The 26,845-nt window shown below is 38.8% G+C and overlaps 2 protein-coding genes across 2 annotated transcripts in view; both read left to right on the top strand.

Annotated features, from left to right (window-relative positions):
* The window catches only part of LOC109039252 (uncharacterized), a 19,102-nt gene extending 4,026 nt beyond the window's left edge, over positions 1 to 15,076 (top strand). Inside the window, exons 2-6 of the mRNA XM_072304214.1 lie at positions 861 to 1,153; positions 10,005 to 10,279; positions 11,405 to 11,606; positions 13,477 to 13,806; positions 14,937 to 15,076. Of these exons, the coding sequence (XP_072160315.1) occupies positions 1,093 to 1,153; positions 10,005 to 10,279; positions 11,405 to 11,606; positions 13,477 to 13,769 (831 nt within the window). The 5' untranslated portion in view covers positions 861 to 1,092 and the 3' untranslated portion in view covers positions 13,770 to 13,806; positions 14,937 to 15,076. The remainder of the gene's footprint in view (positions 1 to 860; positions 1,154 to 10,004; positions 10,280 to 11,404; positions 11,607 to 13,476; positions 13,807 to 14,936) is intronic.
* On the top strand, positions 13,844 to 26,845 carry LOC140225463 (uncharacterized). Its single transcript, XM_072304466.1, has 7 exons — positions 13,844 to 13,861; positions 14,937 to 15,194; positions 16,212 to 16,320; positions 18,734 to 18,990; positions 20,762 to 20,852; positions 23,390 to 23,436; positions 25,693 to 26,845. Exons 1-7 carry the CDS (start codon positions 13,844 to 13,846, stop codon positions 25,783 to 25,785), a joined length of 873 nt encoding a protein of 290 aa, XP_072160567.1. The 3' UTR covers positions 25,786 to 26,845.

The following is a 26,845-nucleotide window of genomic DNA, read 5'->3' as shown; positions in this document are numbered from 1 at the left end:
GTGAACATTTTGTTAGAGGAGTCGTTCCATTGGCGACAATACTCATCATGGCCGACGCCAGTCCGCCAAAACACGTGTGATGGGACGAGATAACACTTGAACAGGATTAAACCATATAACAATCGGCGTGTTTACGTTCATATTTTCCTCGCCCGCCTTAATTGACCTTGAACTCTCCTCGAATTACGCGAGGAACTGCGCAAGCGTCAGCCATGATGAATATTGCCGACGATGGAGCGACTCCTCTAACAAAATGTTCACCTGTGCAGTAGTATCGTTTTTGAAGCGGGAAGCTCAAAATAACGCAAATTTCTTACGCAGATTGTGAAGTTATGAGTGCATTTCAGACTTTGCCGATGCGCTCATCGTGATTTTTGAGGCATTATCTATAGGAAACAACTCTTCATTCTGCTCTAGCAAAAGTTTGCAACAGGCCCATTCAAATATCAGGCATTTTGTCAAAGGCCTTGAAAAGTAGTCAAATACGTTGAAATCCTGATTCTTTTGCCATTTTTTGACAACGTACTTTATTGATCATGATAGAAAGAATTTTCTGTAGAGGTATGTGCATCACTGCATCAGTCTTAATTTTGAAATATTTCATTAACTGTTAAAATGTTTCTGTCTGCCGAGGCATTTGCCTGATTTTACTAAATGACGCGACGTTTAAAAAAAATTTCATCAGCAGCCTGTTTAAACTTCTTTCGAAATATCTCGCACGCAATATCACGTTACCGTTCGGTGCCACAGAATGAGGACAATTTACTTCTATTCAACTCTTTATTTTTGTCTCCGTAAACATGTCTAAATAATTTGTTTTTCTCCCTCTCTCTTTCTTCATCTCTCTCTTTAAAAACAAGAAGAGGGATAGGTAACGAAAATCGAGGATGCCCAAAGATGCTGCAAGGGAGTTTGTCCAATGAGTAAGTACCTTGGCATGGGGAAAACGTGTCATAACGTTTGACTTCAAAAATCTGGAGAATGCGTTGACATCTTGCTTACTAAAAACTTCTGTGGTGGCGTATCAGTCGATGTTTGGCACTTTGAAGTCAGAACCTGAACTCTCTAAGTCTACAAACGCAAGAAACCGAGATGACGTGGTCTCTTTTGGAGATTTTTATCCTGATGGCTCATCTATCATCAATCGCAGAGGGTAAGGATCGGAACATTGACAAAAGTAAAACTCGCCGATTTAGCTTTGAAATATTTCCGTGGTAACCGTAACAATACTGTAATTTTAAACACCGACTTAGGAACTAATTAATTACTTTTCTCGAGGAAAAGCGAACCAAAGGACGAAATATTTACGACGTAGCTTTCCAAATAATATGTATAAGGTACTTAAAGTTGTCTCCACTTGAAACTTGTGTGCGATTTTTTAAAATGAAAATATTTGGAAGGAATTGGTAATTTTATATGAAAAATAGGTATACACTTTATACCCTCTGAAGAATGTATCAGAATGACTCGAAAGAAAATTGTAATTTATGCGTTACAATCCTCTTAAGAGCCCTCTAAAAAACGATGGGAGCAAAGAAAATTGTATGGTGATGAAATGGTACTCTAAGAGATAATTTCACGATTCTGGAGAGACTTCAAAGGCTTTGGTAGAGATCTGCATTTTACGGGACAGAAAGTACATATTGATGGTGAAACTCCCGAACCACATCATTAGCGGATCCAGCAAATTGGCAACATTGTTTTTCTCCATTTAAATCTGTGGAAATGTATCGATTCTTGGAGGGGCCAGGTGCTCCGACAAGAATCGATTATTTAGCATATAGGTTTATATGGAGGGAATCCGGTGTTGCCAAATAGCTGGATCCGCCTCTGAACCACATATCTCGGTTTGCGACGTTGAAGCCTTCCTGCTATTCTTACTTTTTTTAAAAAGATCACTACTGAGCGTTAATATTTAAAACCTTCCACAATTTTTCTGCTCCGTGTGAAGCAAATTTTTGAAAAATTTCAAATGATGTTGAATTGCTTCTTTTAAAAAGATAGGAGCTGAGATTTTAACACTGGAAACTAGATGCGTGGCTCGGAATTTTCACCGTTGATATTCCATCGCTTGCGCAGATTTTAACGCTGTTAAAGTGACTTGAATTTTTCTCAAGCATACTAAGTGTAGTTTATGAGGCATAATTTCGACTCGAAAACGTTTTTAAGAACTGCTGTCTAGTAGTTTTCCATTTAAAAATAAAGTATGACTGGAAGTCTGCAGCGTCGACGACCGAGATACGTGGTTGCGAACTTACGCCGTCGATATGTATTAAAGCAGCTGAAATAAATAAATGTGATGGGAACGTTTGCCAACTCCCATTAAAAAGGTTGGGTGACTAAAAAACTTCAACTTTAAACGAGGAAAAATATAATTTTTCCTCTTCAACACTTTTCCTTCATTTCTTTATCCTCCATTAAAGTTGTGCTCATAGTGCCGATAAATTTTTAGCAAAGTGCGCATGCAACAACAAACTAAAAAATTTGCCAAGATACGGAGTTTTTTGGCGTTCTGAATTATTTATTTTGCCCTTCGTTGATCTTTCCATTGGAGCTCAACGACCAAGGCACTAAAGTTTTGACCTTAAGTGTCTAGAGATCGACCCTTCCTTTAATTATTGAAATTCATAATTTAACGAAAACTCATTAGGGGTAAAGAAAAAAAATTGAGAGAGATGAAAAAACAAACTTGTAACTGGTTCTATATTGTAATAAAGTAATTAGTAATATTTTTAGAGATACGCAGGTACTTTTTGAACCAACTTATTATTAAATGTTCGCGTGGACATGGATCGAAATCGGCTTTAAAGCTGAAATTTAGCAGGATGCCAATTATTTTCGGAAAATTAAAACGCTGAATGATTCTGCTTATTTGGATAAAATTTCCTACAAGACAGTAAATCCAATGATCTTTCTGAAAATTACCGATAAAGTCCGTGTGAACTCCCTCTTACAATGCAGTATGATGTATGGGGTCCCCGTATATTTCCCGGAGATTTTTTTATCGCCTTTTTTAAGTTCATTGGCCTTTTTTGATGACAGACCATGCGAGGCTTAAAAACGTCTGAAATTCCCCTTAATTTGAGCCCCACGCCAAGTGAGTCCAAAAGTACCCAGAATAGACCTCTGATGGGTCTAATGCACGCAATACAGCCGAGATAATAGACTTAGTTGAGGGAAAATGACACAAAAATCACGATAGGCTCATTAAAAAAGTCTGAAATTCACGTGCAATTTTCGCAATTTAGAACACGCTTTTTTAACATTTTCTACACGAGGGGGAGGTTCCAAGTCGTTCCTTGTTTCTGGTGAGTTGTTGGAATAAATAAGAGCCTCCCAAAATTTGGCCCCATTTCAGGTATTCGATTCGACCATCGAACCAAGGTTTAAATGGAAGCTTGTAAGAACAAAAAACTCAGGAAATAATTTCAAGATGAGTACAGGAACCGATTTTAGTTACGGGGGAGGGAGGCTAAGAGGTCAAAATCCGGCTTAATTTTTTGACGTTTTCTTGTTGAATTGATGTATCTCCGGGTTTTTTTTCGTTGTTTACACAATTTAAGCAGAATGATTTCTGCGTGTTTTTACACGTGAAATCGATTTTCAATGTTGCCGAATCGATATACTGATTGGTTAAATTGATATTCAGCGATTTTTTACGGAGAATCTATGATTTTTCGGGATTTAAATTGTTTATTTTCGATTCATGAATAAATAAATGCCGATACATCAATCGGTTGTATCGAATTTTTGCGAATTTTTACGGAAAATCGATTACTTTTCAGAATTAAAATCGGGGTTTCTCCGTCCGAGATCGGAAAAATGTACCCATTATGATTGGAGCTTATCGATTCTTCCATATATTTAAACGTAGAATCGATCTTTGATGATCGATGCGATCTAATCGAATACCTAATAAGGGGCCAAAATCAGCCCCTTTTTTAGGAGGCTCTTTCATCAATCCGGGTTTGGTGTTTTTACCCCTTTTATGGAGCCCCGCCCTATCCTTGCAAAGCAAAACCTACATAGCAGGCCATCTCGGAATAATGTGAAATCGCGTATTCGATTAACAGCAGTTTTGGTCTTTTTTTTTTTTTTTTTTTTTTTTTTTTTTTTTTTTTTTTTTTGTTGCACAAATTATGATGAAAAAGTTCTCCATTGTTCATTACAGTGAAAACTCCCGAGTTGCTTGCGAGATTTTACGTTTGTAAAAGTATCGTACATACGTTGAACATCTCTGACGCATGCATGAGCTTTATTCATACCAACTTGATAGAAAAAATGTACGGCAAATCATATGCCTATTTACTCAAAAAAAGGTATGACTCTGAGACACATAAAAAATGGCTCGGAGATCCATAATTTCTAACCAAAGTGACTTACCGTCTACAGTATGGCTTTCTGAGCCATGCTTTATTCGTCGTGAACCTATAAGCATGGCTCCACAAACTATATTTTATGGCTCCATGATCCATAACTCGGCCGGCAAGTCACTCTTCCCATACTAGTTTTTTGAGTGACAACAACAGTTTTAAAAAGCTTCAAAAGCTCTCGATAGTAAAGCCGTGGTATAAAGGTATGCTGTAAAGCTGTAAGCTGTACAGTTGGAAATTTGTAAGGCCGTAAAGTGTCAACGGTAAAGTTTTTTGCATTAAGTTGGTTGATGACGCGCGTGAGAGGACACTACTTCGCGGCATTGTCGTGATCATGATTCAAAGAATGGCATAGTGTGTTGACTTAAGTGCTCTTGGATTTTTTTTTTCGCATATCGTGGTGAAAAAGCAGCCGCACTAATAGAGTGCTGCGCTGCATGACATAAACATGTGTTATAGCGTCTGAGACAATAATGCAAAAAATAGCCAAGAATACATCCTTCATTTTCACCATATTTCACAAAATATGAGATTTAACAATGACATTTCACCGGTTTCATTAATAATAATGAAAGAATAAAAAAGGGCAAAATAAAAAGAAAACCTTTGTGGTGCGGGTCGCGAGAAATGCTCTAATTTGCATATCCTTTGCCGTTTGGGCGCAGAGAAAAAGTGACTGGATTTCAGCAGAAATATTCACGAATTTATCGTCAAGATGAGTTTTTCCTAAATGAAGGAGAAAAGCGCGATTTTATAAATGAAAGATTAAGCTTTTTTCTGCTAATGATGAAAGGAGTGGAAGCGTAAAATGAAAAGGGTGCGCATGATAAAAATATAGAGAATGGGGTCTGAATTTTCAGCTGAATGTGGGTTTCAGTTAAATGTGAATCCTTTTATCTACCATTATCCTGCCCTTTCAGCATTTCTCTACTTTGATTTTTTGCACTATTTTGCAGTTTTTACTTTTTTGCGTAAAATTGACTTTTTTTTCGAAACGACCTGTTTAAAATTAACAGGCTCAGTTCATCAGCTTGCCTCCATTCTTTGCTGAGTTATGCCCGTGCACGTCCGAACGGATGCGATAATGCTATACTGCCGTGGCAAGGAAGAACGCTTTATGAGCCTATAAGCGTTGCCAAGTTCCTTTGATAAATCATGCAGTTTCGGATATTTTTAAAAGCATTTTTCTGTCGATTTTTCAGGGAATTTCGTTCGTAATTTGATCTAAATAGTCTAAAAATTACAAAGAAAAATATTCATAGCTTTTCTCAAAAATATGCATATTATCGCAGGCAATTTGGCAACTCTCTAATGTTCATACGGCGTTTTCCCTTAGCACGGCAGTATAAGAAACCACGAGCAATTGAGTCAAGTAAAAACGAACTTTACATGTATGTATAGAATTTACGCGCTTCATATTCCTCTTCGATTCAGTATATTTGCTCTTGGTTTCTTTCTCCAAAATACGCCAAACTCGAATGGTAGCCACCAAAAACAGCTGCGCTAAAAATAGATTCTTATTTTTCTCGTCATCCTCTCACCCCGTCAACATAGAAAGCATTTTTTTTCCTGGTTTTCAGAATGACCTCTCATATTTCAAGCACCATGCGTCACCGTCAGTCATGTCAACGCTAGTTTTTTGCACTCGAATCATAGAGCAAGTGTCCTCACACTGTAGGCGATTAAAACATGCAACGAACTTCACGGAAAATAGAATGACAGGTTTTCCTGGTGGATTTGAAGGGAGTGATTACAACATGCAACAAGCTTCTCGGATAATGGAAGCACGTTTTTTGCTGAAGATTGAAAATCGCCGTTATAATTTTCAGTCGCGCAGTCCGAGGAAAAAATTAATATCTGACTTCGACCCTCTAACTTTTTACCTACTGGGTCTGTTGCACGCGAGAGATTCAGCCAACTGACAACACTTTCTGAGAGGAAAATCGCTTGAAAAACACGGTGGGCACATGTAAGAGAAGTCTGAAATCTACTCCTCAGCGTGCAATCTGCGTAATTTGTAACACGGGTGGTTTCACGATAACTGGAATAGTTTTGTCACTGTAACAGATAGCACATTTTTTGGTCATATTTTTAGCAGAAATGATAATAACTCGCATTTTTTCGTATTAATCTTCAAAGAGTTACGTATTATAACACTTTCTAATGATTTATTGCTCAACTTCTCAATTAATATTATGTAAAAAATTCCGAGAATATGGTGTCTCTTACGCGGTAAACAGTCAGCGTAACAGACAGCGCATTTTCGGCCATTTATATATATTAAAATTGAAAAGTAGAGCAATACATCTTTGGGTTATAGGACATTTCGTCAATGATTTTTTGTCCGCGCACTTGTTTTTCCAGTAATTTACATCCACGCGTTTTTTCGGCACGGGAGTTTTGGTCCACGTGCCAGTTGGGACCCAAAGTTAATTGGCCCGTATGTAAATACAAACGACGATTGCTCACGACGTTTTTGGATGAAAATGTATAATGTCTTAGAAGAATAAAGGTTTGCTTGTTTTTTGTCATGGGAACGGAGTTCTCCATGATATTACAATCGTTCTGTTGCTATCGCTATGGGATTCCCTAGGCCTCTGCGACCTTGAGCGTTTCGCCCAGTCTTCGATTTTTGGTTGATTTTCCGATGTATCAAAAACCGTTGTATTTTTTAGCCAATCATGTCTACACGTCAAGTTGTGTTGATCTCTAAAATTTGCTTTCAGCGAGTTTTTTTCCACCTTGAGATGTTGTGTCTGACTGGTAAATCTGCGCAGAACCACGAAGTTCCGATTTTGAGCAAATTCTTTTTTTTGGGAGGTTCCGATTGGTTATTTTTCGCCATCAGTTTTCTGTTCGTTGGTGCAAAAGATCGCCTACCTCGTTGCTCTTGAGAAGCCGCCATTATCCCACCTCAAATTTTAAACATAGATATAAGGAAATAATAACCATCGTACAAGGTAGAAAATTGCTCTGGAGGACCCGTTACGGATATATGAGCCAAAATCAGAACTCGATTGATGGATTTAATCCATGAATACAGAAATATTGCCTCAGTTTACTGCCGCGATAGCAAATACATGCTGAGATGAACCTTGTGACACATGAAAGCATAGGCAAACAATGTCTCACAGAGAAATGCGCTTCATCCGTTGTCTCATATTACCGCAAGGGCCGAACCGCGCCGAAACTTCAAGGACGCCTTTTGTGAAGCCCCGCTCAGCGTTCGAGATCCCTTAATTGTTCTTTTTTCTCCCGAACGCAACGGGTGCCGAGATAGCTCAGTCGTCTTCGAAACCACTCTACCGCTTCGTCGGTGTTCCATTTTACACGAGCGGGGGTTCGAATCTCGTAGGGGACAGCTAATTTTTACTGGTTGTATTGAATGTTTTAGACCAATCATCTAACAATAATTAATACTTGGCAACTTAGGAAGCACATAGGTCCCTTATGATGCGTATTCGGGCATATGTGTAGAGTAAAAATATCATACGTAGGGTGTCCCAAAAGTACCGGGACTGGTTCTGTAACTTCAAAAGTAAGATAGGTACAGGCATGATTTTGGTCTCATTTTAAAGATCAACTCAATACCTATCGATTAAAACCAAGATCAGCTCAATCGAATAAAAATTGACCGAGTTATGACAATTTGAAATTAGTGAGGAAAGTTTACCCCTACGGTTTTTAGGAAGATTTTTCGCTTACCAGGATTCAAAAAGTTAATATTCGTATCCACTTTCCTCCGAATCTTCCATAATTTCCTTTTGCTTTTCAAAGTACCGTCCATCAAACCGGATGCACTTTTTCATGCGCTCTTGCCACTTATCCAACATTGTTTTCCTGAATTCTTCCTCTGGGATGGAGTTGAAGAAGTTTTGAATTGCATTCTGGATTTCGGTCTTCGATACGAATCTTCGTCCGCGAAGCTCCTTTTTAAGCGTGGGAAACATCCAAAAATCACATGGAGCCAAGTCAGGGCTATAAGGGGGATGAGGGATTGTTTCAACTCCATTTTTACTCATAAATTCACGTGTTAAGCTCGATGTGTGAGGCCGCGCATTGTCTTGATGGAGTATCCACGAAGCTTTCAAGTCCGACCGTTTCCGGGAAATGTGCATTCTCAACTCCTTTAGTACTTTGCAATAATACGCACTGTCAACTGTTGTGTTTGATGGTACAAAATGTTGATAAATAACACCTCGAAAATAAAAAAACTCAATAAGCATCACTTTATCGGCTGACTTTTCGATTTACGGCGATGAAGAATCTTCCTTAAAAACCGTAGGCGTAAACTTTCGTCGCTGATTTCAAATTGCCATAACTCGGTCAATTTTTATCCGATTAAGCTGATCTTGGTTTTAATCGATAGGTATTGAGTTGATCTTTAAAATGAGATCAAGATCATGTCTGTATCTATCTTACTTTCGAAGTTACAGAACAAGTCCTGGTGCTTTTGGGACACCTTATGTATACTTTACGCCGAAAAAGCGACCTGAAACTTATATGCGTTAACTTCCGAAAACCATATATAATCCAACGAAATTAAATAATTGGTACATACAGCTTTCTTGTATGCAAAGAAAATAATTAAAAATGTTAAAAAAGAGATGTCAACACAAAATTACATAGCCCCTTCAATTCAGAAGATACTACAAACGAACTGTACCTTAACATTTTCATATCCCAGAAGCTAACGTTCCCATGACGAATATTGCTATCGCTAGCGATTGCAAAATCCAACTTGTTTTTGTTTTGTCTGTTTGGTCCGACGGAGAATAATATATAGTTGAGAGTTTTGGTAAAAATGGGGGAGCGTCAATTCCATGAGACAAAATTCACTAAAACTCTCTACACCTCTTTGGTGTAACAGGACTTAATTATCTTTCAAGAAATTACCACCTTGTTATACCTGAACCGGACAAACCTCTGTATTTGCCTCAGCTAAAGGCTCTTAGATTTTTCTTGTGTACGATAAGTATCCTGATTTATTTTGCGAGGAAGATCTGTACTTTTGAAGGATGCCTGTCATTTTTAAAACGTTCAATTTTGTATAATACTGTGCAACACCTCTGTTGTGAAATACTTGCTTCAGGCGCCGCCGCACGGCGGGCGGGCGGCCAGCGCGCAACGCGCATTGGCGCCTACAAACCTAACTGGATACTTCAAGCATTGTGCAATGCGTGAAGTATCCACTTAGGTTTGTAGGCGCCAGTGAGCCTCTCGCGCTGGCAGCACGCCGCTCCGCTCTGTTCGGCTCTGATATTCATACTCGCATAGTCAGCGTTTTTTAGCTCATGATTTTGAAATGTTTGCACACTCTGCATTGATTATTTTCATTTAAATTGATGGGAAAAAAATATGTATCAATATATCAAAGGAGAATAATAATATAATGTGATAACGCCAAAAATTCTGAGATATAACACTATCTTATTCCTCGAGTATTTTACTTTGATAGTGCCGAAGGGGTTTCCCATGTCGGTGCTACTATTTAGAGTTAATTGTCCTTTACTGATTTTTGTTTGCATCATCCTTATGGATGTTGCACTGTGCGATGCATATAAATTTTGCAACAAAACCGTTGTGTTATCCCAGTTTAATTATTATTTTTTTTTTTTTTTACTGATTTAGTTCACTGTGATTCCTTATGCACCGAAAAACACCCGACCAAGCTAAATGAGGAGAACTGTGATGTTTACTGCAATTCTCGGTGGGGCAGAGCCCCTCTGGTGAACAAACCTTGGGCGACCGGAAAGTGTCTTCAGGACGGAGACTTAGATCGAGCGTATTGCACGTGCAGCTTCAATGATAAAGACCTTCAAAAGTTTTTTCCTACAAAATGCTTTGCTACTGGAGCTTATGCACCGTTAAGCGAAAAAAAAGCGTTGGCCGAGGAGGAATACCTGGTGAGGGCACTTCGTTTCATGTGCATATGGGTGGTTTCTTGATAACTGGAATAGTTTTGGAATGGATGTTAGACAATGGAGATGTTGCATGTGTGAAAAATTTGCGATTTGACTGTTGATTCTTATGTAAAAGTTCGCGAGAAACACGATGGTGCTACTGGTTTTCTCTGAAATCATCTTCAAAGCTCAAAAACAGCTCTCAAGTTGAGGCCAAAATGGAGGGGATATCCCACGCTATCCTGAGAGTCCACGTCTACATCAAGACACACTCTCCATGCAAAGATAGGGAGCAAATACATTAGCAGCGATGCCGTGTTTTCATTTTTAGAGCCCCCAAATAAAGTGGCAGCCCTGTCAATGTATTTGCTCACTATCTTTGCATGGAGAGTTTGTCTTGATGTAGAGGTGGACTCTCAGGATAGCGTGGGATATCCCTTTCATTTTGGCCTCAACCGGAGAGCTTTTTTTGAGTTTGGGAGTTAATTTCAGAGAAAACCAGTGACCACATCGTGTTTCTCGCGAACTTTTACATAAGAATCAACAGTCCAATAGCAAATTCCTCACACATGCAACATCTCCATTCCTATGTGCTCCACGGCTCCACGTAGTTCTAGAACATAATCTTGATAAGAAAAACGAGGGAGGTACGAACCCTAACCGATTTGCGGTCCAACCCCCCCCCCCCAGAGACCTTTGCGCTTTAGGAGTTATGCATTACGCGTTACTCTTCTGATTTTATAATAAAAAGCATAATATCAGATCATCCGATCGCAAGAGTTTCAGACCTTCCTACCATACTGCATTTTGAAATCAAACTGTTTCAAATTGATAAGGCCTTTAGACAGACCTAAAATCTTCATTTCCTTCATCTTCAAAACACCAAGTTTCACGGTTTTTAGGAATTTCTCACCATTGGTGTGGTGTGCTTTGCGATATATCGATTGATCTGCCATTTGAACCTATGGAAAAGGATCGATAAACGGGATGTTCGTAACGGAAACCTTAATAATCGATTATTTACCATTGCTTCAAATGGAGATATATCAATCATCGATCATTCACGCCACGCCACTGGTTTTTTGTAACTGATCGCCGATAATAATTCTCGTCGACATTTGTTTTTAGAGACAGATATCTGAAATGGAATTGGAGGAAAAATTTGCATTATACGCTGAAGCGTACGGAAAGACTTACAAGTCAGAAGACGAAACACGAAAAAGAATGCAGATTTTCAAAGACAATTTGATTGTTATTGATGCGTTAAATGAGAAACATAAGGGCAGAGGTAATCTCGTTTTCGGAGTCGGCCCTTTCACCGATCTAACAAGTGAGTGTAATTTTATTCTTGAATTGGAAACATGAAAATTACAGGAGAGATACACTAGAAACTGTAAGCACATGTAGCGCTCATATAAAGGGACTCTCAACAAATTTATTCTCAAATAAATTCGATCATGTAATTTTAATGAAACAACCAGGGGCCGAATTTTGTCGGCTTTATCACACGGAGTGCAACTGACAGCCATCGATGAGTTCAAACCGCACCACCGGCCAATCAGAAGCGCTAAGCCGGACTTAATAAATGACACATAATAAATTCTCCCCTATGCAAATGTGGCGAGCTCGACACTCCCGATCACACGTTTTTTCTATGTAAATTTAATATAGCCCCTAAGTTAGAATTAGAAAATAAGTTGAACTCTAAAATTAATGCAAATAATTTACTGGAATTAATGTTACAAAATAGAAATTACTGGAAACTCGGTTACAAGTATATTAAGGATATATTAGAATCTAAGGCTAAAATCTATAAGTCAGTTGATAATAACAGAAACAACTCAGCACCAAAAACCCCCGATGTAATGCCTTCAGGTGGTGCCGGGGCTGCATTAGATTAGTTCTCCATTTCCTAGAATAAGATGTATATAATATGTATCTCTCACTAACATGTCAATGTATTCAATTATCTAATAATAAAAACAAACAAAAAAAAGCCGGACTTAATGTGCAGTCGAGACGCGTCCTAAGTATATTTAAGTACGGTGAAAGGACCGACAAAATTCGGCCCCAGCTCTGAAGAGCCTCCCAAAATAAGGGCTGACTTTCGCCCCTTTTTCGGTATTCGATTCGACCATCGAACCAAGGTTCAAGTAGAAGCTTATAATAACAGAAAACTCAGGAATTTTTTTTTACTGAAACTGCAAATTTTGTCGTTGATCCCGTCACATGATAAATTATAAGGGGGGAAAATTTCACGAGGAAACCAATGGAATCAATTTTGGAACCTCAAAGTTTTGTACAAATGGAGTTATGAGCTTTTAAAGTTTCAAAATTTTCACCTATTGACTCGATCCCTTGTGCGACTGATGAGGTTGTCAGTCGAAAATAATAAGTGTGCCTCCGCTTTTTGTTCGACAAAAATCACAAGCAGAGAATCGGATAAAATTTTGATACCCTGTTCACAATTCTGCCATGCTAAGGAAGAGCGCCGTATGAATATTCGAGTGTTGCCAAATTTGTTTTGATAAAAGGTTTATTTTTGAGGAAAGATATGAATATTTTTCCTTGCAATTTTTAGGGACTTCAGGCGAAATTGCGAACAAAATTATCTGAAATATTGGAAGGAAAATATTCTTAAATTTAGCAGGATATTCATGTTATATCGAAGGAAATTTGGCAACGTCTGAAAGCTCATACGACGCTCTTCCTTAGCACGGCAGAATTCAAGTCAATAAGTAGGACACGTCTCTAAATTTTGAGCCGAAACACCCAGTCGCATCGATAACTTTTCGGATAGGCTCAGAGACAAGAGACCCTCCACTGGCCTCCTAGCGACATAAGGAAGCTTTTACTTTCGGGGTTTCAACAATTCCTTATGGACAATTATTAGGGAGCAACAGTCATCACCCTAGTTTCGGCTGTTGACTTACCTAAATGGTCGATGATGAGCTTCGGATGACGTCATGAGCCAAACAAGTTTCCCAAACGTCGGCCATTTTCGGCTTGTTTGCAAAACGAAACTGCCAACACGTTGTTGAACATCAACCATGTAGGTAAGTCAACAGTAGAATGCTGAAGTCCCGAAAGTAAAAGCTTCCACAATGGCCAAGATACTAGTGGAGGGTCTCTTGTCTCTGGATAGGCTTATTTTGATCATCAAACCCGATTGAATGATCCCTTTGAGAATCTTCGTGTAGGTGAAGAGTACAAATCTAGTATTGGGCTCCTAAGTCGCCAATCTAGCAGCCTCCGGCCTCGCGGACTCGATGCATGGTCAGACTCAGCTACTACGGGAGGATCATCTAAAGGATACCCAACCTCACCCAAGAAGGAAAGAGTCTCTACCTCACCCAAGAGAGGAAGAAGGTCTCCCTCCAGGTCGCTGAGTCCTAGAAGGGACAATCCCTTCGAGAGGTCTGCCTCCCAGTCGCCGAGTCCTGGAAGGGACAATTCCTCCGGGAGGAGGTCGAGGCGGACGGTCCGAAGATGACTCCAACGCCAGCACAAGTGGGCGCTCAGGCAAAAAAGTGAGATTCTTTATTAATTTTGCATAGATATACTGTCATGATAGCGAAGAGAGCAGTAAGTGTCAAATTTTTGAAATCGAGTTTCCTTCAAAATTCGTCTAACCTCTTTTCGATGAAAATACTGAAGTAGGTATAACAGAAAAATTCATCTCTATTATTTAAAATCAAGACATGTGAGAAAGTCGTAAGGGCGCAAAAAATGACGTGGTTTTAGGTAAGACAGCAGAAAGTGACATTATTTCTCCAGAGAGCCAATGAAAACACTGCTTTTAAGCGAAGTATCGCCCTTTTCTGCCAATTTCTAACCTGAAAATGGGTTTGATGTGCGTACAAAAGGTAAACACGAAGCATGCAGAAGTTAGCACTTATGGCTGTCTTGCCTAACCTCGAGAAAAATGACGAGTAGCTAAAAAATGGATCTAATCAATGCAATACATAGACGTACATCTCCCAAACAGAACTAAGTGTAGAGGGCTTTCCCTCTGCACTTAGTTCTGTTTGTACGAACGAGCACACCTCATCTTTATGAGGTGCTTATGAGGTCACTGTGCACATGGTTCCGTTTGACAGAACGTGAAATCCCGCTTCTCCAATTCAGCAAACGGAACTGTGAGCCAACTAAGTGCGGCACCCATGAGCCGTGGGCATTTATGTAGAGCCTTGTTGACAGGGCTCATGAGTTAAAGACCACCCCGATCGCCGTTCCTCTCGTCGTTGCCGCTGAAGTCACTACTGCCACATGAACATTCGAGAGTTGCCAAATTTCCTTCGATAAAATGCTCATTTTTGAGGAGAGTTATGAATATCTTACCTTTAAATTCTCAAAATCTTTGGGTGAAATTTTAAACTAAAGTATCTGAAAAATTGGGATCAAAATATTCATAAATTTACCAGGAAATTCGCGTTTTATGAAAGAAAATTTGGCAACGCCTGCAGGTTCATATGGCGTTTTTCCTTAGCACGGCAGACTAGCGCTTTATATTTCCCATTCATTCTTATGGCCCGACGGCCGACCCCTAACGAGCACACCCCATCTTTCCCTCTGCACATAGTTCTGTTTGATAGGAATACGTCCATATCGTATGTTACTGTACATGTATATGCACATATCGTATCGTATGTTCTTACAGACTGGGTTGGGACGTTCAAAGTCCTCTCCAATCAAGGGAACTCCCAGGTCCAGGTCCAGGTCGACGATCCCAAGAAAGGAACGCTTGTGGGTCGGAGAGGATCCACCTTCGTCGGAATCACTCGGGGCTCCTGTTAACCCTTATGCTCCTTCCAGCTCCAGGCCTTTGGCAACCCGTTGGATTGGCAAGGATCCCGAGGGAGACTCCCAGTCTGACTGGAGGGATCCCGCAGATACCTATCCGGAAGTGCAGAATCAGGTGCGTCCACGCAAGACCGCACACTGAAAAAAAATCTCGGTGTATTTACTGAGAAAAGGGTAAAATTACCGAGAATTCACGGTTCTATTTGATCCCACTTTTTTCTTGGTAAAATTACCATTTATGGAATTGGTAATTTTACTGGACCTTGGTAAAAACGCCAATATTTTTTATCGACTGTGGTAAAATTACCGAGATAAAATGGCAAAGTTACCGGGAATTGATTACCAATAAAAGTGGTATTCTTACCTGGAAAATACAGTTAAAATACCGGTTTTTAGGTAAGCTCACCAGTCTGTCTCGGTAAAATTACCAATAATTAGTAATAAAGTGAGATGGAAAAGGTACCAACGGACCGTGGTAAAAACGCCGAGAATTTTTTTTCAATGTATGATGGAGTGAGAGTGAGTTCAACATTGCGTTTTCAAGTCCCCTTTCGGGCAAAGATTTAAAAAAAAAAAAAAAAAAAAAAAAAAAAAAAAAAAAAAAAAAAACAAATTTAAGGTGATGAAATTACGAGATTAAATTTCGTTTTTTTGTTAAAACTTTGCCCGAAATTTGGGAACTTGAAAATGCAATGCTGAATTAATCTTGAACTTACCGAGATAATGTTGAGGCAAAGTAACGGTTAATTAGCTCATTTCGCGGGAAAACCGTATGACCTTTGAACGGACGTATTTGGGGGTCCGAACCCCCCTTAAAATTAAATTTACGTGATTTCTGTGATTTTTACTTAAAAGTGCTTACAATTTGGTGAATTTTACCGTCTTATTTTTTCTCTACGATAATTTGAACCGGAATTATGATTTTTTGAAAATAGGTAAAATTTGACCTTTGACCTATCATAACTCGGCCAAAAATTAAGAAATGGATCTGCGGTTTGCGCCAAAGTGTTTAGTTTTTTATGTTTTCAAGGTTGTATCACAAGATAGGGATTTTCGAATGCTGCCAAGACAACCATTTTTGTTTCCAGAGTAATGAACGACTTTTCTCTCTTCTTTTTATGTGACATAATAGGTGTGGTATGGACGTATGTGCGGAAGTTGTTGGGCTTTTGCTGTGAATTCAGCTATCGAAATCCTTTGGGCACTGGATCAGAAAGAGGTCACCATACTCTCGGCACAAGGTAAAGTTCATGCACATACGGTGGCATTTTTGCAAGTTGGTAATAATATTTTCCCGCTATATATTCCTTAAAAACCAGCGAAAAGAGCGTAACTGAAGCCATGGGGCCATGTTTCGCTATGCAGACTATAATTTCAATGAACGATCTTTTGATTAATGGAGGAATTGGCTAAAAATTGCCAGGGTAAGAGTCCTTGTTAATGTCAATGTTTATCTTATTCTGTACATTCTTTTTGATCCCTTATTCTTCTTATTTCTCTAGTCATTTCCTGTTCCCGTCTTTTTTAACTTTCATCTTTTTATTTTATTCTGCCTCATTCTCTTTTTAATTATTTCTTCGTCGTTTTCCCCTTTTTTATTTATCCTTTCTCCGTTCTCTTTTACTCTATCTTTTGTTTATCTTTTTAAGCGTGCCAGTAGGGCTCGCTTTTTGAAATCACTCGGATGTACCATAGTACAGCACACCGATCAACCAATGCTATTCAACGGGCCGTCCAAATATTTTTTTCCTCGGACCCGTTTTCTTGTCTTTGAACCATTATACTGTCAAGCCCTGGTGGTCTCTTACCAAAAAACCGACTGAACTGCTAATTGGGAACCCTTGAGAACATTTTCCTGTCAAAACCGTATTATTTCATTTGACAAAAACCTCATAGAAGCTTTCTTACGCTCGGAGGACTCAACTCTAGAACCTTCTTTCCCGCCAAAACTGTTTAGCCAATGAGCGTCTTGCACTGCAAGTGCAATCTGTGATGAGCCTCGTGACTCTTTATACCATGTACTAACCGTGGCCCCTGCAGAAATCCACTCAAACCACTGCAGTTATCTCCCGATATAGCTTTGGGTGTCAGGTTTCGAGCAAGGCAATGAAAGACGGCGAGGAGAGGGTCGCCTCGTCGAACCTATTATCTTCCACGCCCGATTAACCATTCACCGTGACGCCAGGATCCACCAAATTTTCACAAAAATTGTTTTCCGTCTATTTAGCGAGTTTTTCCTTACTGTCCGTTAAAGTACAAATAAAAAGAGACCTCATTTGTAAAAATCGGCCGAATAGGAGAGAAGTTACAATTCGAAATCCAAAGAGATTAACTCAACGCGATTTCGATGCACGGCAATTCGCCCAAATCACGGTCGTGCGAAATGCCGCATATCAGCTTAAAATCAAGATAATTGGACGAAATCTTTAAAATCAATTTACATTCAACGTTCATGAATCAATATTTTCTCCCAAATTTAGCAAAAAGTACCAATTGATGCAAATAACAAAGACGTGAAAATAGTAGGTATGTGTCCAACATTTTAGTTATTCGGCACGCTTTTCCAACATATTCATGTTGGATTTTTCTGCTTGTTTTCTTTTTCTCTCTTTTTATTATTCCTCTCTCGTTTGTTTCTTCTTTTTATTCTTTAACGCATATTCTTCTTCCTCTTGATTCTTCACTCTTCTAGTATTGTCTTTCTTCTTCCTCATTTCTTCTCCTTCTTTTTTCTTATTTTCTTCCTCTTTCCCTTTTCATCATTTTTTTATTTTCTTTTTTTTCTAATTCTTCTATTTCTTCTTCTTCCTCATTTCATTTCCTCTCACGTTTTCCTATCTACTATTCCAGAAACCTGGCTGTATGTTATGATGGATAATACGACTATTTGACCACGTGGAAGCTCTTGATGCCTACCCTAAAAATTGGAGGCAAACTGATAACGCATTAGAGTGACCTCTTCTAGTTTGGTACAAAGATGTTCTTGAAAGTGGTCCGAATGAGCGTGCCATTTAACGAAGATACCAGGATACCACTATTCGACCACGTGGGAGCTCGTGTTGCCTATATTGAACTTGAAGGCGATATGACGTAGCTTTGTCTTCTTTCCTAGATTGGTAATTAAGGTGATTCGATGGGCGCCATATTTTGTGTCAGAACGGCATGCGATATATCGCATCAATTGGTTCCTTTATTTCAGCTACTCGTCATTTTTCTCCAATTTTGAGATCGCAATTCTGTTGTCAGGAGACTAAAGCACTCACTTGCCAATTTTAACAAAGAAATTCAACGTAATAAAGGCGCGGTTTTTCAGAGAGAAAACATCGCATTCGATACTGATATCGAAACTGTACTCGAATGCGATATTTTCTCTCTAAAAGAACCTTGCCTTCATTACGTTGAATTTCTTTGTTAAAATTGGTAAGTGAGTGATTTAGTCTCCTGACAACAGAATTGCGATCTCAAAATTGGGAAAAAACGACAAGCAGCTGAAAAAATGGAACCGATTGATGCGATATATCGCATGCCGTTCTGACACTAAATATGGTTCATCGAATCACCTTAAGCTATTTTTCGTATGTGGCTCAAGTGAGCGTGCAATTTTTACCTCCATTTTGCTTGGTCTGTATTTGTCCTTGATGTGAATGTCGGTAGATCTGATCGATTGCGTGAAGGAGTGCAACGGCTGCAAAGGCGGCAGTCTAAAACCCACTTTGGAGCACATCCGTAGAGAAGGAGTTGCGAAAGCGAAAGATTACCCTTACTGGGCCGAATCAGGAACTTGCTTTAAACATATTCCGCGATATTTGAGGATCAACCATTTTGAGCAGGTCAAAACGCAGGGAGAAATGGAAGCTGCTCTATCCCGTAGTCCACTCCCAACTGGCATACACCAGCCAGATGAACTACAAGTAAGCAGTGGCAAGATCTGTTGGTTTTCGGCTACTCAGCATGCAAAAACAAATGTTAAGCTATTAGCCGATTTTACAAATATGTGCAATGATTGCGACTCAGGTCATGCTTTAATAAAAAAACAATGTGCAGGATAAAGTTAACATATTTACAATTTTACCTTAACAAGGAGGACACGCAAACGTTTCGACCAACACTATGGTCTTCAAAGGTCACTATGGTGCACTGATGAAGACCACAGTGTTGGTCGAAACGTTTGCGTGTCCACCTTGTTAAGGTAAAATTGTAAACATATTAACATCCTCCTGCACATTGTTTTTTTATTAAGGCATGGCCTGAGTCGCAATGGCAATCATCGCATATATTTGCAAAGTCGGGTAATAGCTCAACTTTTGTTTTCGTTAGCAGTGACATGACAATCCTCGCTATTATGGAGTCATCTATTCATGAAATGAGGGGAAGGGAGGGTCTGTCAAGACATGCCTAACATGTGCACTTGACAAAAGAGAGAATGATCAGGGGAATAAGCCAAACCTAGTGGCAGATTTTTAGAAACCATCTAAGATGACCGAAATCTGAGAATTTTGAAAGTTTAAGAGAGCAGAACAAGTGAAATTGGCCATTCTCTGGTCATCGCATCGGTTAGAACTGCAGCCTCTTAAAGAATTTGCTGTAATTCTTGTATCAGAGCATTAATTTTTCTTCCCCTCTAAAAAAAATCGTTATACTGGTGATATTCAGTAGAAGAGATCGTCCATATGTTATTCATCTTGTACGGATGTATAATTTTTTTTTTTTTTTTTTTTTTTTTTTTTTCTGATTGTTTATTGGCTTTTATTCTAGCATATTTTTAGCCAACATAAGACGGTATTTTATTCTCCGTAGACATCGAAGGATTGGCACATCCATGCTCTAGGCTTTTCAAATTTTCAGGGATACAGAATCGTAGAATCGTGTTTCTGCAGATCCACTCGTGAAAAATGTTCTTTATATTTTGCATGTTTAGCCCAGAAGAGATAGGTTTAACTTAAACTGACGTTATTTTTAGGAGGATACAGAGGTTTCTAAAAAGCACCTTGTTAAAAAGAGGAGGATCAAGAAAATGGGCACTGTTCCTGACCTCTATCTACATTTGGACGTATTTCTATCAAACGGAACTATGTGCATTTAGACATGAGCCCTGAGACCCATAAGAATATGTGCGTAACAGTGCCGTGCAACGCAAAAGCACCGTAAACGCCATTTTAAATTTTTTGGAAACAATTTATCATGGCAGAAAAACTTGTTTACCTTGGAACAATTTTTTTACAGAATGCTTTCGCAAATACTATCAAGAACTTGACCTAAAAAATTAGGATGTACGGTAAAACAGGTTTTATTTCATAATGTCTTAAGTTCCAAAAAACGTGGGAAAATTTTGATGAATTTACGGCGTTCTTGCTTAGCAAGGCAGAAAAAGCCTCACGTCATAATGCACACACTTCCGTTTGATAGAAATATGTCCATTTTGAAAGTTTTAAGGTTTAAAATCCGCCTACAATTTGGAAATCTCTGAAGATACTTTGTTGTATGAAAAGCGAACAGAGAACATGAAAATTGCAAGATTTTGTTTATTTTTTTTTTTTTTTGTCCTCGACACTTTCCGGGAAATCTTTGGTTTAAAATCGCGGTTTACTCTTACCTTACTAAGCTTTGAATATTTGCTTCTTACTTTTCAAATTTGACTAATTTGACTAATTTGGACTTTTGACTAATTCTTTTTCGGTGCAGCATTACGCATCAGGTATTTACAACTCTAATGAGTGCAAAAGTGACGAAAAATCTTTGAATCACGCTGCGACTATTGTGGGCCATTATGAAGGTATGGTGCATTATACTATTTATTTTATTTAAAGCCTAATTCTATCAGAAGGAAACGATGCTAAAACCCATCATATAAAATGGTCAAGATAAAATGGAGCATAAAACAAGCTGTGATCACGCAGAAAAATAATTGACGTCCCGACAAGAATCGCGGCTGGTCCTTGAATGCCGCATACTGGAGTAAAGCTCCTTTCAGAAAAGAAGAGAGATCGGTGATGAGGCGTGAAAGATCGATTATCGATAATTCTCAATTTTTAGTCATGGTAAAGAATCGATTATTGAGGTGTTCGTTGCGAACACCCTGTTAATCGATCCTTTTTAATAGGATGAGAAACAACTTAATCAGCCAAAATAAACATAATAAAAGAACAACTTAATTTGGGGAAAAGGCTGCAAATAAAGAAAAAGAAATAAACAAAACCCGGAACGTTTCAAAATAATTACAATTTCATTTTCAACCGGAAAATAAATTAAAAACAAAAACGAGCCGTCGCTACGCTGTTATTGCGAGACCGAGACTGATTGCCAGGTAAACAGACTCGGCACAGTGCAGCAAAATCAAAGCACACAAGACAAAGATTACAAAAAAGGATGGAAAAATCACCAAACAAGCGCAGGAACAAACTTTGTAATTACCGCGCTGATGTTGATGGTCTCTGTGCCTCTTATCACCAGTTTTTCCTCCCAGAGGGAGCTGGTGATTAAATTTCCATCCTTTTTTGTAATCTTTGTCTTGTGTGCTTTGATTTTGCTGCACTGTGCCGAGTCTGTTTACCTGGTAATCAGTCTCGGTCTCGCAATAACAGCGTAGCGACGGCCCGTTTTTGTTTTTAATTTATTTTCCGGTTGAAAATGAAATTGTAATTATTTTAAAACGTTCCGAGTTTTGTTTATTCCTTTTTCTTTATTTGCAGCCTTTTCCCCAAATTAAAGTGTTCTTTTTAATAGGTTTAAATGACAGATCAATCGATCTATCGCAAAGTACGCCACGTCTCCGAGACCCTCCATTGGTACCTCAGCAACGACGGAAGTTTTTAGTTTCGGAACACCAACATTCAACTTTTGACATACCTACGAGGTGGATGTTGAACAAGGTGTCGAGTATCTTGTTTGAAAAACAAACCAAAGTTTGATAAGCTTGTTCGGCTCATTAATTCTCAAGTGCATCAAAGGATCGATAAACAGGGTCTTCGCAACTAACACCTTAATAATCAATTCTTTACCATTGCTTCAAATGGGAAAATATCGATGATCAATCACTCACACCTCGCCCCTGGTAAGTTTTATGATATTGGGAACTACTATCCCTAACACCGTCAAGAGCACGTAACTTAGTAGGTAGACCAATACCACGTACATTGTTCTTAAAATGAGCTGTAGAAATGATAAATCCCAACAGAAAAATGTCTAGTCCATTTTTGCCGAGTTGAGAGATGAGAACGCGACGTAATCCTCTCAACGTTGCTAAATTTCATTTGATAAAATCAAACATCCCATGAATACTTCAGAATATTTTCTTCAAATTTCATAGTGAATTTATCCAGTATGTACCTGGGCCGGATGTACCTACTTGCCGCCCATGGGCCGCATGTATTTTGTCGCCCCTTCTCATTCGTTTTGAAACATCGGTATAAACCATCAAGTGAACGTACCGGAGGAGGAGGGGTGCATAAGACGCGTTTACTCGTGTTGGGCACATTTTTTGTGAAAGCCCGGTCAACACTAGCAAAAGTTCACGGAACTTAGCGCGAAAATTAAGTGCCGTAAACCTATATCTGTATGGACGAGACCTTTCATTTATAAGAAAAGAACTAAAAAATTATGAAGGAATAAACATAAATGTGGTTTAATGATTTTAAGTTCCGCCACCGCGCCAACCGCACTGTATTTGGTGCAATGCGTGAAGTATCACTACAGTCTTGTAGGCGCTATACGTTTCACGCCGACCGCTACTGACTGCGCTGTTTTGACGCAATGCGTGAAGTATTCATGGAGTCTTGTAGGCGCTATTAAGTGTTTCATGCTGACCGGCGCGCCGAGGGCTTCTTCTTTCCATCTCAAGTCCTCGTCATCATTGCTCTCTGCGCCGCGCCGCTCCAGGCCAAACTGCGTGTTTGGTTTCTCTCTTAACTAGACTGATGAAAAGGCGCTATCTCTTGTATCACCGAAAGACGAACAGATTAGAAATTACTATACTTTAACTCTCAAGAAATGAGAGATTTTTCCGCCTTTTCTCGTTTGTAAATTTTTTCTGAATTAGATTCTTTTCTTGATACCTACATTTGAAAAAATTACAACATTTGCCGTCCCCTAAATTTGCCGCCATGGGCCGCAGCCCATGTGGCCATCCCCAAAATCCGGCCCTGGTATGTGAAATCAAGCATCTGCATATTCTAAGGAAAGATATCTATGTAGCTTTTCTTCCCTCAAATTTTGGATGGTTTTTAAACGAGTAACTTTTTCCTTTTTTTTCCTACCTCAAATACCGTAGTTCAAGTAAACAGAAGATGCTCATATTTTGGCTTTTGATTTCAGATGCATGGATTGTCCGGAATACTTTGGGCACTGCTTTTGGCTTAGCGGTATACTTGATTTTTGAAACCCTTTCTTCATTTTTAATTTTTCCTATTTTACGTTATCATAAATGTTTTACCGCATTATACTTGCAAAAGACAGAGGACGGAATGTGCTTAAATCGAAAGTAGTCCAAACTACAAGCTTATGAGCAGTCACAACCCTATACGTTGTTATACGAAGTAGCAAGTTATCCTTTGGTAATTTAACAAATCGCCAGATTGATCTCATCAGAACTAGAGTCCCTTTATACTGAGAGTCAAGACAATTCGGCTCATGGATGTCACAAACGGGAATAAAGATTACAGAAATTGAACGTTTTTCGTAATCTTTGATCGGCCCATTCTCAAATGCCTTTCTCCGTTCCTCCTCTCACTCCGTTTGTTCCTTGCCGAACCCGTAATTCCCTGGTCCATTCCAGACTATAATCTTTGCAATTGGTAAAAATGTAATCTTTATTCCCGTTTGTGACACTGTGGAGGCCTAAAATACGGGAACCAATCAGAAATGGATTCAAATTGTCTTGACTCTCAGTATAAAGGGACTCTAATCAGAACTATACTCTACGCCAAGAGAAAATGAATAATGTGAACCAAGCCTTATTCAAGTAGTCTGTTATTGCTTACGGCAATGGACTGATATTGTGAGACTATTTGGAAAAATAAAATTTTCTTCCACGAGTGTATACCGAAAATTAAGTTTCACTATTTTGTTTCTCAAAAGTATCGTGGATACAGTAATTGGATCAAATGTGGCAAAAAGGAACCAGCGCGATTACGGTGTTGTAAAAATACAAGTTGTACGATTTTGAAAACACTGTAATTGCACTGGTTCCTTTTTGCTAAATGCGATCCAATTCTGTAAAATAAGTTTTATGAGTCATAATTTCGGCTTTTAAGTTTTTTTTTTCTTTTCATTTAAATTTGATTTACGCGTTGCTGAGATTATTTAACCTTTTCCGTGCCCACCTCCTCAAGCCGAGAGTCCGATTTTTGTGTGTGTCGCTCTGGGTAGCTGGGCGTGAATGATCGATTATCGATATTTCCGCATTTGAAACTCTTGTGAAGAATCGATTATTAAGGTGTTGGTTGCAAACACCCTGTTTATCGATCCTTTTACATAGGTTTAAATGGCAGATCAATCGATAAATCGCAAAGCACGCCACGCCGCACTGGAGCTCTTGCCTTCACCGCGCTTGTTTAGGAGTGAACATAATCGGACCCGCGGCGAGGAGAGGTGGATTCAGAAAAAATTAAAAATCTCCGCAACACGTATGCCATTAAAAAAACTATAGGTCGTTGAGAAACTGAAAATATAGCCCGCGAAACCCATTTTACAGAATCACTCTATCTAGAAAATTTTTTGAGAGATAAAATGGATGTAAACCTACTTTTCGGTATACCCTGGTACAAAAAGACTGTTTAAATTAACTGACGTCTGTCTAATACCTAAAACAACAAAAACTACATCAACTAAAAAAACTCAGAGGAAAGTTGACACCGTTGACATGCTGGTTGTACCGACGTTCTTGAAAAGGGCGCCCTTTGAACCTTCAAGTGTTGCCGAATTCCCTTACTTAAAAACCTAATTTCCAGGTAAACTTATGCAAAATTTTCCTCCAATTTTTCACATAATTTTGTTCGCAATTCCACATAAAATTCCTGAAAATTTCAAGGAAATATGTTTGTAAACCTCCTCAAAAATTGACATTTTATCAGATGGAATTTGGCAATTTTAGAATGTTCATACGGCGTTTTTCCTTAGCACGGCAGTATAGTGGTTATTTCCTCAAAATTACACGCATAGATGATTCGATGGACGCCATATTATGTGTCAGAATGGCATGCAATATATCGCATCAATTGGTTCCATATCAGCTACTCGTCATTTTTCTCAAATTTTGAGATCGCAATTCTCTTGTCAGGAGACTAAAGCACTCACTTACCAATTTTAATAAAGAAATTCAACGTAATAAAGGCGTGGTTTTTTTAGAGAGAAAACATCGCATTCGATACTGATATCGAAACTACACTCGAATGCGATACTTTCTTTCTAAAAAAACCACGCCTTTATTACGTTGAATTTCTTTATTAAAATTGGTAAGTGAGTGCTTTAGTCTCCTGACAACAGAATTGCGATCTCAAAATTTGAGAAAAATGACGAGTAGCTGATATGGAACCAATTGATGCGATATATCGCATGCCACTCTAACACATAATATGGCGTCCATCGAATCACCTTAAACATTGCCGCATCTTTTGCAGGGTCACCTTCTGGTCGAAAAAGGGAGGTGTGGAATAGGCCACGAGACCTTTGCAGTCTATGGCCCCGAGTTGATGCCCCAGCCGCAAGGATAAAACAGTTATTGTCCATCCAGTTAAAACCAGGGAATCGGCTAAAAATATCCTCGACTGGGGAATTTAGTATACACTTGATACATGCGTTCAAATTATTTTTCTACCTCAATATCAACGGTATGAAGTCAGACCGTAGGTAAACTATGATCCATTTGCCCTCGTAGTGTACGAAAACAAAACATCCCTTCGACAGGCCGAAGAGATTGGGTAGATTTGTTTCATGTTATTGAAGTAAAGATTTACACATCAATGAAGTTTTAGCGTTTTAGTTAGTGTTAAGGCTGGTGGTACGGGTAAAGAGATCAAAGAGCATTTCTTTCAGAGGCGGATCCAGCAATTTGGCAACACCGGATTTCCTCCACTTAAACCTATGCTAAGTAATCGATTCTTAGCGGAGCACCTGGCCCTTCCAAGCATCGATACATTTCCATGTGTTTAAATGGAGAAAAGATAATGTTGCCAATTTGCTGGATCCGCAAATGGTTTCTTTCGGCAGAAACATGAATGTACGACGAACATAAATACACGCCTTATATTATATTTGTCCTACCTACCAACAACTAAAATAAAAAATTTTCCCTCTTCTTTCTGATCTCAATGCCATACTTTCAAAATGTTCTCATCAAATCCCACCTTTTCCAAGGACTTAATCTCCAGATTTAATTCATTTTTTCTTTGCCCTTTCTTTTAATTTTTGTACTTCTCCTTTTGATCTCTGCTCTAGGTGTTAATGACTATTAATTGTTAAAGCACCTATAAATAAATTTATATAACAACAACAACAACAACAATATACGCACATAAGATCTTGGCTACAAACGTATCTACCAACCAACCCATATATTTAAAGAGTTTAAAAATTGCTCAATTTTTTAATTCATATTTCATTTTGTGGTTTTTTACTTTTATTTTCCTATGTATTCTCGCTCCGACTTCGTTAATTTTCAACGATAAGCCTTATCACCGCATGTACACCCTTTTCCCCTCCGTTCTCAACATACATTTATTTTTTAAATATATATTTACTAATTTTCAGTATCATTCTCGTCAAAAATTCATG

This window comes from Bemisia tabaci, chromosome 9 (assembly GCF_918797505.1).
Source record: "Bemisia tabaci chromosome 9, PGI_BMITA_v3".
Taxonomy (NCBI): domain Eukaryota; kingdom Metazoa; phylum Arthropoda; class Insecta; order Hemiptera; family Aleyrodidae; genus Bemisia; species Bemisia tabaci.
The sequence above is the reverse complement of the archived record's forward strand: the minus strand, read 5'-3'. Positions and strand labels throughout refer to the sequence as shown.